Source organism: Leptidea sinapis, chromosome 12, assembly GCF_905404315.1.
Source record: "Leptidea sinapis chromosome 12, ilLepSina1.1, whole genome shotgun sequence".
Lineage (NCBI taxonomy): Eukaryota > Metazoa > Arthropoda > Insecta > Lepidoptera > Pieridae > Leptidea > Leptidea sinapis.
The window spans coordinates 12,703,117-12,718,252 of record NC_066276.1 but is presented as its reverse complement, the minus strand read 5'-3'; the positions used below and the strand labels follow the sequence as shown (position 1 = coordinate 12,718,252).

The 15,136-nt window shown below is 39.0% G+C and overlaps 1 protein-coding gene across 1 annotated transcript in view; it reads left to right on the top strand.

The window, feature by feature from the left end:
- LOC126967083 (uncharacterized) overlaps nt 1-15,136 on the top strand; it is a 104,653-nt gene that overhangs the window by 82,427 nt on the left and 7,090 nt on the right. Inside the window, exons 9-12 of the mRNA XM_050811462.1 lie at nt 167-316; nt 9,902-10,082; nt 11,058-11,191; nt 12,085-12,223. Coding sequence (XP_050667419.1) covers nt 167-316; nt 9,902-10,082; nt 11,058-11,191; nt 12,085-12,223 — 604 coding nt within the window. The remainder of the gene's footprint in view (nt 1-166; nt 317-9,901; nt 10,083-11,057; nt 11,192-12,084; nt 12,224-15,136) is intronic.

The following is a 15,136-nucleotide window of genomic DNA, read 5'->3' as shown; positions in this document are numbered from 1 at the left end:
GTTGATCAATCGTATGTTATTAAATTTGTTATGTTGAACTATGTCATGATTCAAGAAATCTATTAATGACTGTAGGTACGTGTTTCGTAATATCTTTAAACTATTTATATGCAACTTTAATTGCACGTATCAGTTAAGGTATTAAGTATTGCATATTTATTTGTAGATGAGTAAAGAAGAAGCGATTGCGTTTCTGCAAGAGATTAAGTTTGACATAGAGTACTTGCGGGCGCACTACTCACAGACGATCAAGGCTGCCGAGGAAAACGCTCAACAGGAGAAACTTGCAAGCTTCCTGATGGACAAGACCGCAAAGGTATCTTATTAATTACTTCTAATTATAATTATTATTATATAATTAGGCAGTAGTATAGTAGAACTGACGTAGTAGAAATATGTTTTCGGTTTTCGAAGTCATGTATAGTACATATTTTGTTCGACGCTATATAAGATCAGAACCACTCTAGTGATTCCTCTGGTGTCACAAGACAGTGGTCTGCGGTGATCACTTTGGTATCATCAGGTGAACCGTACGCTCGCTTGTCCTCCTCTTCTTTAAAAAAAACAGTTACTGCGTAATACTATGTATGGTGCTCAATGATTTTATTAATTCATTGAGCGAGTTATTCATTGATTTATAATAAACTTACGCACATTTTAATACATAATATATTATAATAGTGTAGATATAAATTACTCTGGTAACTTTTGCTGAGACTGATCACACTCGAGCCTACTTTACTTTCGTAAAACTCATCTGAGTGTGATGAAACGCGAACTTAACTTTTAGACTGATTTAGCTTAATCTCAGTTTAATTTCATCTGTGAAATGACTATGACAACTAAATCAAAGATTATGCTAAGCTTACACTCATCTAAGTTTTATATAAGTAAAGTCTGAGCAAACTCTAAGTACGCTCTATAGACGTCAGACACAAAATAAAGTGCTTCGCGCCTTAAGATTTTTTTTTACTTCAAAACGTTATACGTTTATCATATTTCTTCAACAAACTTGTTTTTGAAGTCGGTTGTTTTTATGTTAAAATTTTTTCTTCTCATCACAATACTAATAGAATGGTTCTATACAATCCAAACATACAATGCTTCAGTCTGATCGTAAGTAAGGTGTGTAATGATTGATTTACATTCCCGTTGACGTCACGTACTACTACAGATAATGTGTTATATCAAGTTCTTTGTTTATAATATTATAAAGTGTACCGCTGACATTCGGATCGAATTTTTGTGCAAATGAGGTTTTGGTCGTTGGAAGTTCACAGACATCATAATACCATCGACGAACCCTTCGACGTGATTTAATGCTTGAATAGGGCTTAGAGTTCACGTATTTACGAATAGTACTAAGTAAAACATATAATTTTCTAACAAACAACATCAAATTGACGGTATAGTGATGTAGTGTTGTAAAGCCAGGGTTTGAACAGTTTGTACAGATTTTGATAATTAACTTGTTCTAGTTCAATAAGTTTTGTTCTGCCACCTAATGTAGTAATATGATATGGTATGACCATTCCGATAACCTCTGTGTCAGACTCAGCATGTCCGAGCTGTTTGAAAATAAAGCTAAGTTTACGAATTTCGTGGTAAAGTCTATGATGTACATGTTCTTCAAATGACAAGCGATTGTCAATAATTACACCATTAACCACCAAGTATTTCATAGGTTCTTATCACATTCAGGGGTATAAACATTTATGGGCTATTATTTGATATTACCAGTTATATATTTTACCAGTGGGAGGCTCGTATGCACAGGATGTCGGCTAGTTTACGGGTACCACAACAGGACCTATTTCTGCCGTGAAGCAGTAATGTGTTAGCATTACTGTGTTTCGGTCTGAAGGGCGCCGTAGCTAGTGAAATTACTGGGCAAATGAGACTTAACGTAGCGCTATTGTATAGCCGCTCAGAATTTTTGTAAGTTTCAAGAACCCTGAGCGGCACTGCATTGTAATGGGCAGGGCGTATCAAATACCATCAACTGAAGTCTTGCTCGTCTCGTTCCGTAATTTCGTAAAAAAAACATTACACCATGGACTATATGTTGCACAAAAATTTTCGCTCATTATTTATCACTTTTATCACGAATGATACAAGATGCTTTTTCCTACGTTTGAAATACGGCCGGCCGGACCTGTTCATTACGTTTACCACAAACCTTAAGTGGACCGACATCACTTGACAATTTCCCTAATAACTTTCTGTATCAAACGAGTGCAAGTCCCAGTCAATCTCTGTTGTGTCATGACCATTAAAGCTCAGTTCCAGACATTACTCATTGCGGGGGCGGACTTAAGTATTGGATCCTTTTCCTATAGTCAACTAAACAGACAAGTTTAAAGAGAGTTGTTCCCATACAAATTACGCCTGATGGCCATTCTAATCTCTTTAAACTGTTCTGTGGGCAACTATACGTAGCTCTTTCACTCCTAAAAAATAACCTCAACAACCTTCCTTTGTACGCTCCAGATGGTTCCACAGCTAATATATAAAAATTAATTGCTGTTCCTTAGTCTCTTAGACTGATTTGGCTAAGTTTGGTCTTGAATTATTTGTGGAAGTCCAGAGAATGTTTAAAAGGTGAATAAATATAAAAATGCTCGGAATTAAATAAAAACAACAATATTGTTTTTCCTTTGCAGTGTCCCCCGTCGTTCTTAAATCAAATTGAAAGAATATTTTAAAATGAATAACTAATTAGAATATTTATATCTTTCTAATATTCTGAGGAGGTAAAAACAAACTAAATTTTAGCTACCTATAGTTGGTAGATTAAATACAGTTGTTAACAATCAATCAGATTAAATTTTGTGTACATATCGGGGTAGGTCTGAGAATCAGCCAACATCTATTTTTTGACGAGTTTTTTTATTTTTATTTTATTATGATTCAGCATTGTAAAATAGATACAACTACCTACCTTCTACGATCTACAACTATTTTTGTATCGCGATTTTTATATTGTTCTGTTCGATTCACAAATCGTTAGCAAGATGGCAATCGAATACAATAATAATTGTAGTACGATAAATTTGGTAGGTCAGAGAATCGATTGCATCTTTTTTTTTATGGAATAGGAGGACAAACGAGCGTAGGGGCCACCTGGTATTAAGTGATCACCGCCGCCCACATTCTCTTGCAACACCAGAGGAATCACAAGAGCGTTGCCGGCCTTTAAGGAAGGTGTACGCGCTTTTTTTAAAGGTACCCATGTCGTATCGTCCCGAAAACACCGCACAAGGAAGCTCATTCCACAGCTTTGTAGTACGTGGAAGAAAGCTCGTTGAAAACCGCACCGTAGAGGACCGCCACACATCCAGATGGTGGGGATAAAATCCTAACTCGTGGCGTGTCGTGTGAAGGTGGATTTCGGCGGCAGGAATCAGGTTAAACAGCTCTTCTGAACACTCCCCGTGATAAATGCGGTAGAAGACACAGAATGAAGCGACGTCTCTACGCAACGCAAAGTGATCCAGCCGTTCACAGAGCACTGGATCCCCGACAATTCGAGCTGTTCTGCGTTGCACGCGGTCAACTGGATCGAGCTGATACTGGGGTGCGCCAGACCAGAGATGACAGCAATACTCCATGTGTGGCTGGACCTGCCCTTTGTAGTGCGCTAGTATGTGGGCCGGCTTGAAGTATTGCCGTGCTCTATTAATGACGCTCAGCCAATTTGGCTTTGCCCTCCAGATGGCCACGGAATTGGCAATCGCTCGAGATTTCGAGACCCAGTATTCCGATATTAGGCGAGGCTTTAAGGGAAGTGTTGTCGAAGAGAGGTGATACGACAAATGGGGTTTTTTTAGTGGGAAAAAACTACAGTCTTCTGGAGGTTAAATTGGACAAGATTCAATTTACCCCATTCCGCGACCTTCTCGAGAGAGGACTCGATAGAAGACACAAGTTGCTCCCGGCACTGGTCAACGTTTTCCCGAGAGAGACCGGCATGGCCCGTGTATACGGCATCACCAGTGCTGTCGTCTGCATAGCAATGTATGTTGGAGGTATCCAACATATCATTGATATGCAGAAGAAATAGCGTGGGAGATAGCACACAGCCATGGGGCACTCCAGCGTTCACGAGCTTGGGATTCGAGCAAAAACAGTCGACAACGACTTGTATGCTGCGCCAAGTGAGGAAGCTGGAGGTCTACTTGCATAAGCTCTCGGGAAGCGCAAATGATGGAAGTTTTGAGAGGAGCGCCTTGTGTCATACACGATCAAAGGCCTTCGCTATATCCAGGATAACTGCCAGGCCTACCCCCTTGCTTTCAATAGCCGCCGCCCATCTATGTGTTTAGAATACCAGAAGATCACCTGCCGACCGACCATGGCGAAAGCCGTATTGTCGGTCGTTGATCAACTGATGACCCTCTAGGTATACCAAAAGTTGGTGGCTAATTATGCTCTCCATGATTTTGGAAAGCAGGGAGGTTATAGCAATAGGCATGTAGTTTGCCGGATCCGAACTGTCTCCTTTTTTTTGGATCGGATGGACAAGGGCCGACTTCCATGAGTCATGGACTACGCCTTTGGAATAAGAGTGCCGGAATAAACGCGTTAGCACCGGCGTCAACTCAGGGGCACACGTTCAAAGCACGATTGGAGAAATGCCATCCGGCCCGCTCGACTTCCTGACGTCCAATAAAACAGAGCTCGCCTTACAGTTTTCTGTCTGAACTGTACTTCAGGCATAGAGCTGTGACACCGCGGGATGGTCAGCGGTGTTTTTCCGTTGTCGTCAAGAGTCAAGTTTGAGTACGTAAAGAGCGCACAAGAGATCGGCTTTCTCTTTTGCCGTATGGGCCAGGGTGTCATTCCTCATGTGCAACGGCGTCATGGACGGCTGGTTGAAGTTACCGAGAGCAGCTTTCGACAACGACCAGAACTTGCGTGTTCCGGTCGGGTAACTGGAAAGCTACTCGCCGATTTTGACGACGTGCTTTGACTTCGCACGGGCGATTTGCCGCTTAAAAAATCTGGAGGCATGGTTATATTTCCTCTTAAGAACTTTGCAGTACGGATCCTTTGTGCCCAGCGCCGCAACCCTAGTTCAATATGCCTGTTTTTTGCAGTCAGATGCTGCTTTAACTGACGCATCGAACCAGGGCTGTGATCTGCCACCGATCGGTACTACAGAGCTTGGTATAAAAATATCCATGCCCTGCAGTATCACATCGGCTACTGCAACGGCGCAGGCACTAGGATCATCCGAAGGGAAACAAACCTTGCCTCAAGGGAAGAATGCAAAAAAGGAACGCATCCTATCCCAATCTGCTGACGCGGCGGGTCGCAGGTGGTCTGCGACGTTGGCGTCGGATGGGCACTACACTCCTGACCAGGCAATGGTCAGACGTTCCAAGAGGGGCGTCGACGAGACCTGGTAACTATCGGGATGTAGTCAGCAGAAGATCAGAAGACGGCATGTGGCTATCCACATCCGGGAGCCGCGTTGGCGACTCTACTAATTGGGACATACGCCAATGCAATTTTTTTTTATTTCATTTATTCAGGATACAAACGGTCACAATTCAAAAACTTTACACTTTTTTATTGAATGAAGACCTATAGTTCCGTAAAATAATTTTAAAACTACTTAATACTTACAATGTGAGTGCTTTGTTATAAATAACATAATATGTTTTTAAATGCAAATAAAGTGATAAAATATAAAACCTATAAAATACAATACTTAATATATTACGATATGAAAATAAAACGGAAAGATTTACTTTTGCTACTTATGTTTAGACATGGCTTCTTTAATAATAATTTTGAATTTTGCAAACGGCAAGTGAAAAATATCTAAATTTCCAAATTTTTCATTAAAAGTTTACAAGCTCGTCTGGTATAACTATTGCTAGTGTGACATGTATGTGCTCTTTTGATAGTAAACACATCTTTTTGAAGAGTGTGTCTTTCAGGTCTGCAAGGAACTCTAAAATTAATCTTATGTAGTAAACGAGGAACGCCCACTTTATTATTAAGGAGTTTATAAAGATATGTTAAGTCAAAAAATTATGCACAGATCGCCAGCGGTGGATTAACGCATAGGCCCGTGATGCCTGGGCCTATCGAGCGCTTTGATTCAAAATAAAGAATTGCAACAAATTTCTAAAGAAGTGCAATCTGCTAGGTATTTTGGTGTGATTGTGGATTCTACGCCTGACATTGCACATGTTGATCAGCTTACGATAATTATTAGATATGTACGTGATAACGGTGAAATTGTTGAGATTTTTAGAATTTTTACCAAATACTGGCCATAAGGCTGAAGATATTGAAGATGCTTTATTAAAATCTCTTGAAAACAGTGGTTTGAACATAATGAACTGTCGTGGTCAATCTTATGATAACGCAAGCAATATGTCAATATTCAGGAGTGGAGTCGAGAATCAAAACGATTAATCCATTATCAGAATATGTTCTTTGTTCTGTCCATTCGTTAAATTTAGTAGGAACTTGTGCAGCTGAGTCTATCACCGAAGCAGTTGACTTTTTTTCTACTTTACAAGAGCTTTATAATTTTTTCAATATATCAACACATCATTGGGAAATCTTAGTGCAAGTCTTAGTCAAGTTTAAGACTTAAGAGTCACTCTCAAACTCCTTGGTCTGCTCGTCATAATGCATGTTATGCGTTACAAAAAGAGTGGTCTGGAATAATTGATGCACTGAACTTTATTGCTCAAAATCGTGATGTAAAACCAACTACGCGATCTGAATCTACAGGATTGCAGCGAAAATTACAGCATCTAGAAACGGCAATTTTGGTCATAGTTTAGAATGTTGTTTATATCGCTTTAATCCTGCAAGTAAGAAGCTTCCAGAATCTCATGTGGATTTATCATCTGTTGTACAAATTTATGGTTCTTTGGCATTATTTTTTCAAGATATGAGGGACAAACAATACTCTCAATATGAAAAATTCAGGCAGATGAGTCACGGGTGAATGAAACAATACATCTGGTCACGAAAATTTTCGCACCAATGTGTATTACCGAATTTTAGATACTTTAAGCGTTCAATTGGCCAAACGTAAAAGTGCTTATAACCTTTACGAAAATTTTTTTTTTTTGATAATTTCTTATTTATTGATTGAATTGAAAAATCTTGCGAATAAATTAGTCAAAAAGTATCCTAATGATTTGGAAGAGACATTAGAGAATCAATGTATTCATTTACAATGTCGGCTTTAAGATTCCCGAGCAAATACGGAAGATGTACGCTCCGCACAAGAAATATACAATGTATTTCATTCTCTTTGAGATGTTTTTCCGAATGTAGACATTGCTCTGCGTATTTTTTTGAGTATTCCCGCTACCAATTGTTTAGAAGAAAGAGCTTATTCCACCTTGAAAAGGGTTAAGTCTTATTTACGCGCAAGTATGGGCCATGTTAGATTTAATGCTTTGCTGTCTATTGAAGCTCAACTAGTTCAAGAAATTGATTACGATGACATAATTGATGCTTTTGCTCGGACAAAAGCCAGGAAGAAGAGATTTACAAATTGAGAAATACATTATAATTTGAAAAAATGCTTATTATTATTTGTTATGCTAGCTAGAGTTTTAATTTTTTTTTTTTTGTATTATTTAATAATTATATTTAAATAAAAAATAGAGCACTCTCTAATGTTTCGCATTATGAGTCGTGTAAAAAATAAAAGCTATATTTTAATAACAATTGTGAACCAAAATATATAGAATTTTGTTGAACAAAAAGGGCGGCAATAAGCATAATCCGCCACTGCAGATCGCCATGCGTAGTCTGTGGTACGTGATCCAAGCCATTCGGCATTGTGCGCGTTGAAATCACCCAAGACTACTATTTCTGCGGAGGGGATCTGTGCAAGCACGTCGTCAAATGCCGTTTGAACGCAGCCCATAAGGTGATCGGTTTCTGCGTTACCACTATGGGACCTGTAGACGCACGCATAGATGCGGACGTGGTCCACTAAATCTACGCGGAGCCAGAGAGTAGACAGGTCCCTACCCTCAAAATTGCCGAGACGGAACCAGCAGATATCCCACTAACGTACACACATACCCCGGCATGAGGCATAAAATTGTGCTCAATTTTGTACCCGGGGTACGATAAATATGACGTATCGCTAGGTCGAGATATCTGCGCCTCCGTAAGGAAACACAAGGCCGGCTGCGCCGTCTCAAGGTGGTGGTTAGTTGGTGGTAAGTTGGAGTGAATTCCCTGATATTACAAAAGTCCACATTAAGCGTGGAGCGGGGTACCGTGGTGTTACTGCCTCGTTTGTCCTTGGTCATGCGCGGTACTGTGCCTGAGCGCGAATGCTCGGGGAGGGATTCTCCGGCTCTACCGGAGCCGGTACCCTCCTGGTGTAATTTCTCTTTTGATACCGCTCTCATTTTTGTTGGGGGGAAGGGGGGGAAGGCCTTCGGTCCTCGACACTAACCTATGTGAAACATAGCGTCACTAGGCCGCTACTTCACGCCGGTATTCTGTGCGAGTGTGGTAAGTAGCCCGGACGAGTCTGGCCCGATTGTGCTGACGTCAAAAGACGGTAGCGTGACTCTCCCACTTTCAATAAGCCCGTAGTCGCCTCTTAAGACACCCTTGGGCCTGGGACTACCCTATTCTTTTTACGCCCCGGGGAAGCACAGGCCAAGGGCATCTATATTTTATACACCAAAATTTTATTTTTAATTACTTTATGTGGCAATACAACGTTTGCTGGGTCAGCTAGTTGTATATAAAGAATCAGTCGCATAAACAAAATAAAATGAATTGCCGGTATCCTCTAACAGCGCTTCACACTCAAAACACATCCGACATCCACGCGAACGAAGTCGCGGACACAGCTAGTCTTAAGAATAACATTGGGACTGCCTGAAGTTTGTATATTAAATTAAATATTTAAATAAAATCCTTTTTTAGGATTGAAACGCATGTAATTATAACTGTACTGTTTTTTTATTTTTGTGTTAAGTAATAAAAAAAACTACATAAAATATGATTTTATTATTTACTGAAATACCTGTATAAGAAAAGCTCAATGTCATGAAGCCTATAAGCCACCGTTTATCCTTAAGAGGACAAATATAGCTAAAGTAAATTGCTAAGTAATGGAGGATTACTTGGGCTCTGACGTCTGAAGAATATTTTTACGCTCGATATAATACCTATCTAAAGAAATAAATCTAATGTCATTCGACTTTTTGCCCTGAAGCCACACTTGATATGAACAATAATATTGTTATTTATAAATACAGGAGAAATTACCTCTATCTATTGAGATTTCTTAAATATCCCTTTGCATAGTGTAATACGCTGGAGTTAAATAATTTTAAAATGAAAAATACTGTAATCCAATGTATCCAATCGATCTGGTTCCAATTGTTATTCTTGTCCACACCATGAATTTCCTCGGGATTGCAAGACCTCCAAGGGCTGCTTGAAACGGCTGATTATGCCTGTAGGTGTTCAAATAAGAGTTCGTCGTGAACCTGGATACAATCCAAAGCCACACTCATCAGTGACCACTTGACAAGTGGGACTTGACACACCAACTTTATGCAATTTTTTCCGAACAGTTTGATCTCTTACCGGCAGCAGCCCACTATCTATCTATGAATTTCTTCCAACGCTTTATCACTGAGTCTTCTTGTGACGTTCATATGAAAACTACTTACTCGTTTATCATTTTGTCACATCACCACACTCCTGAACATCACGTTGTAGCTGGTAAGAGTCGCTCATAAATAGCACTGTTTTGTTAATTTCCATTTTTTAAAGCAGAGAAAAATAATGATCTGAATTTAATGAATTTATTTTATTCAGATAGTCTGAATACTGGTAATAAAAATTAGAACACGTTTATTGTATGTATATATTTCTGCAGGAATATCCGTACCGACCGGTATCGCTTCAGTATCCGATCGGAATCAGCTCGGATATAAGCCGCCAACTCAGCGGAAAGACCTGGGAGATCAGCAACAGTATTGGCGGAGCGTCCTTGCCGGTCTCCCCTCCGGAGATTGTGAAGAGAGCATATGATCCCATGCTACAAACTAATATTGTTGGTGAGTAATAAGAACCGTAGGTAATAATTGTTTTTGAAGCGAAACTGAAAGTTGTTCTTATACATAAGTAGGTACGGACCACGGCATATATATAAGTAATACATATAAGTCACAAAGTTGGTATACTTGGTACGATATTAAGACGCTTTATGGAAATACGGCACTTGGTATTCATAATATTTAGAAAGAATGCGGACATACACCATGTTAATATAACATTGATACCGACATTGTCAAACACGATCATTCGATAAGGGCATTCAACAGTAGTTTTGCGAATGAAGCCCTATCTTTGAACAGCAAAAATCTATGCATACTCACTGATGTTAACCGGGTACTGTCGCCTAAACAAGCACCTCAGTGTGGTCGGCATCAAAAACGACAAAACTTGCAGATTCTGCCTTGATCCTCAATGATGAAACGATATCTTCTCTGCGACTGCGGCCCACTAATGCATAGCGTAACACAATCTTTGGCGACTACATCGTGCCACCAGATGGTGTTAGCAACACTCGCGTCAAGGAGATACTGCGGTTCGTAAAGGCAGCAGGGATTGACGACGAGCTTTAGTATGAGTGGCGAACACAATACGTAGTTTAACTTTGGACGCGGTGTTACTAGGAATCTTTAGGACTAGGAAATAGCCACCCTCTTCAAATAATAATAATAATAATACATCTAATCTAATCTTGCCATTTTTGGCGCGTCCACCCAAGCTGTGCAATGAGCTTTCTTGTGTGGTGTTTCCAGGACTATAGGACATGGGTACCTTCAAATAAAGCGCGCAAACCTTCCATAAAGGACGGCAACGCGCCTGTGGTCCTGGCGTTGCAAGACTGTGGGCGCAGGGCGGCGGTGATCACTTCAAATCAGATGACGTTTTAAATTAGCATTTTTGTTACACATTCTTGCCGAACGGAAATTTCGTCATATTAGTACAAATTTCTTTTAACTTTTCATTTATAATATGCGCAGGAACCTCGGATTACGACCGCGACGGGCCTGCCCTTAGTGAAGAAGAATACGAAGAAATGATGGAGAAATTAAGAGCAGCTGATTCTCTTTACACAGAGTACACACTGGAAGAAATAATTTATCAACTAGCTAAGGTAATAATGGCGATTACTCAGTAAGTTACAAATGAACATACATATTATGTTGTGAAAAGAAGATAATATGACTTACTCAGCAGCTCCTCAAAAAAAAATTCAAAAGGAATGTCAATAACTGACTTCAAAAAAGGAGGTTCTCAAGTCGTCGGTATGTTTTTTTTTATATTTGTTACTCAGAATTTTCAACTGGGTGAACCGATTTTGATAATTCTTTTTTATTTGAAAACTGGTGCTTGCCGTGTGGATCCATGTGGAGTCGGTGTCAGCCAAGGTAGGTTTGTAACTACATACATAGTTATAGGTGAGATGTGCTTGAGTCGCACGCGCGACGTGAGGAGGCGAGAGGCGAGAGCGGGGCCGCGGCGGGAGGACACCGATTCCAAAAATAACAATAATCTTACGATTATTAGATTTAGATTAATTATTTTTTTTATTTATTTAGAATTAGATTAATTAATTAGATTACATACAAATACGCAATTATTTTTACACTATTTAGTACATAAATTATATCTTTTGTAATTTTTTTTTCATAAATGTTTTTCACCGGCTTGCACAACAGTGCAATCCCTCAAAAGTTAAGTTTTTGGCACCAAAAATAAGAAAATCTTTCCACTCATTCCAAGGTAGCAGCACCGAAAGAAGTACAGGTACGTATCGGTAGGACGGGCTATTTTGAAACTAAATTACGGATTAAATTATAGACAAAATATTAAGGGAATGTTATTTATATGCGAAAAAACCAGTTTGTTTCTTACCCTGGAATATCTATATCGACCCGTGTTTACGGTATCGGTCGTCTAATTTTAAGATGGTACTTATATCGGTAGATAGACTTGTCAGTCGACTGTTCCAGACTTGGTTCAATAGCGACGTGGCGGTTATTTCAGATGATGTTCTCGCAGTCGCTGTCTCGCGGTGCGGGGGCAGCGGGGGACGCGGGAGGAGCCGCGCGCCGGTTCGTCACGTTCCTGGAGCTGGAGGCGGCGCAGGGACACCTGTCCAGGTCCATCGAGAAGAGAGTGCTAGGTTGGTACAACTTCCCTTTTAGGTTAAGATTAACATTCACTTCTTATATTAAAGCGCAATCCTAAATTGGCGAACCGCGATTAAAATATCAATCAACGATCTATGGATTGTTTTGGTGATCTGTTTGTTCAAAGCGCCTCTGAGAGGATGGACTTTGATTTTGTTTTGCAATAAAAAGGCTTATATAATATGTAAGGCGAAGGGTAACGAGAAGAAGCGGCTGATGATCTCATCATACTGCTCTGCTCGTTCCCACACTTATTCTCATACCTAAAAATATTTCTGGGGGTCTTCTTGCTTCCTATCGAAGATTCCAATCACTCACCTGTAGAGAACTATAAGTTATGTCCGGAAGTTTCTTACAGCGTAGCGACGTGAGCGTGACATTTTTTCACATTATTATAACTTACTCAAGTCAGTCAAAATATTTATTTTCGTTGCTATCACCAAGGCATAAAATATATAAATATGTTGTAGTAATACGTCTAAAATTTATAATGAAGGCATTCTTTTAGAATAAGAATAATCTAATTTCTAAAAGAATGCCAATTTTCTTACGAAGTGGTTTTCGTTTTTAACCGACTTTAAAAAGGAGGAGGTTATCAATTCACCCGGTACTTTTTTTTATGTATGTACACCGATTACTCTGATATTTAAGATCTGATTTACGTAATTCTTTTTTTGTTTGCGAATTAGATGCCATTTGGTCCCATTAAAACTTTTACATAGTTTGGCCCAGTAGTTTTCATTATGAACATTTATATGAAAATTTTCGTCTATCTGGATGATATAATTGTTTTCTGTGTACGGCTTTTTTTTTGAGTTTTCATTCAGGTTGATTATTAGATATTATTATTAAAAAAACAGTCGATTTCAAAAAAAAGGTTTTCCAACAATATAATTTTTTTTTTTTTTTCAATTAGGGAACATAATAATAAAGGTATTATAATGTTGCCCCACTTGCATTACAATCTAGCCTTAACTAAGACTAATAAGTAATTCTACTTTAACTTAAACTGCTAGATAGATTAAACTAAGAATGGGTCCATTAACACATTTCTTAATGTCTCTATTAAGGGGAAGTCACTTTGTTCATGTGCCTTTTATAATATCACTATTTTTATATTGTATAACACTAATTCACTAGCACTACACTAACTCAAAAGGTTTTGTTCGTTTTAGTCTTCTTACTATATCAGTGTTGTCAAGGAGCTGGATTGCCTCGACGTTTACGTGATGATGACAACATAGACGTCGATGAGCTTCAGCAAATTTTTGGATAACTTTAAGGTCCCGATGGAGTTCGCTGTTTCGAATGTACCAAGGTGCATTCACAATTTCGTTGCGTTGCAGCGTTGTATGATTTGAATATTTGTTTGTTTGGTGCAGCCCCACAGCTGGATCCCATAAGTCCATACAGGCATAAGGACTTGCTTGTACAATAAAACTTTATTTTGTACAGACATCTTAGAGTATCTTCCTAGAAGCCAGTACATATTTTTACAACGAAGTTCTAATTGTTCTCTTTTTTTCTTGACGTGAGCCTTCCAGCGGAGCTTTGCATCAAGAGTCATGCCCAGATATTTAGCTATATTTTCGTTATTTTCTTATTAATGTAAACTGGCTCGTAATCTGGTTTCTGATTACTAAAGTTTACATGAACAGTTTAACTTTCATTAAGTTTAATTCTCCATTTTTTAGTCCACTTAATTACTGTGTTTACCGCTATTTGAACTTTCTCTGCTGCCTCTTTATGGTTACAACCCACGCCCATTAGAGCAGTATCATTAGCAAAGGTCGCAACAGCGTTATTTTCTATTTCAGGATAGTATGTCATTTGTGTATAGTAGGTAAAGGACCGGACCTAATACACTTCCCTGAGGCACTCCTTAATTTCTGAACAGACATCCTCTTGTCGAATACTAAAATAGTATAATATGCTATTATTTTATTGTAATCGGTGTCTTCCCGCCGCGGCCCCGCTCTCTCGTATCGCCTCCTCACGTCGCGTGTGCGATACAAGCTCTTCTCACCTATAACTATAACAATGTATGTAGTTAAAAGCCTATCTTGGCTGACTCCAAAATTAACAATAAATATAACTCCTAGGTATATATTGATTATTAACTTGTAAAAGAATATGTAATTATTTTATCAGTTTTAGTGCATATTATATTGTTTTGGAAGAGCTTTTTTTGGAGTCGGTTGTTTTTTGTTGTTAAGTTTTATTATTAGTGAATCTGAAGTAAGTACACTAACTAATTTGTCCGAATATATGTAGGCCTACTAAACGATCTGCTCATGTGAGACCGCACCGTTAAAAAAAACAAACGAAGTCAGGGAGAAATGCCTAATCTCAACTACGACAATTACTTGACCATAACGACGTTACGATAGGTGACTCAAATATCCGGACAACATATAAGGAAAGGACTCAACCCACACAAAGGCACCTCTGACTTATAAGGCATTTGAAGCTTCAGCTCTAAATAAACTTCCATATAAATATTATCCCATATAAATATCCAAAAGAAAACAGTTTACGTGTACCTACATATTAAAAATAGGGTTTTCACTACATGACAGACCTTCAGGAGTACGATGGTATACTTACGAGGGGAGGTCAAAAAGTTCGCGGAATGACTGGGAAAAAAGATGAAATGATACATTATGTTATTTTTCCTTTTCAATATATTCCCCCTTAACACGAATACATTTTTGGGATCTGGCATATAACTTATTAATACCGTCGAAAAAATAGGTTTTGTCTTGGGCGTCAAAATACGCCGAAATCGCCGACTTGACTTCATCATCGTCTCTAAATTTTTTTCCACGCAGCTCTTTCTTCATCTTTGGGAATAAATAAAAATCGCTAGGGGCCAGGTCTGGACTGTAGGGTGGATGGCGTAGTTG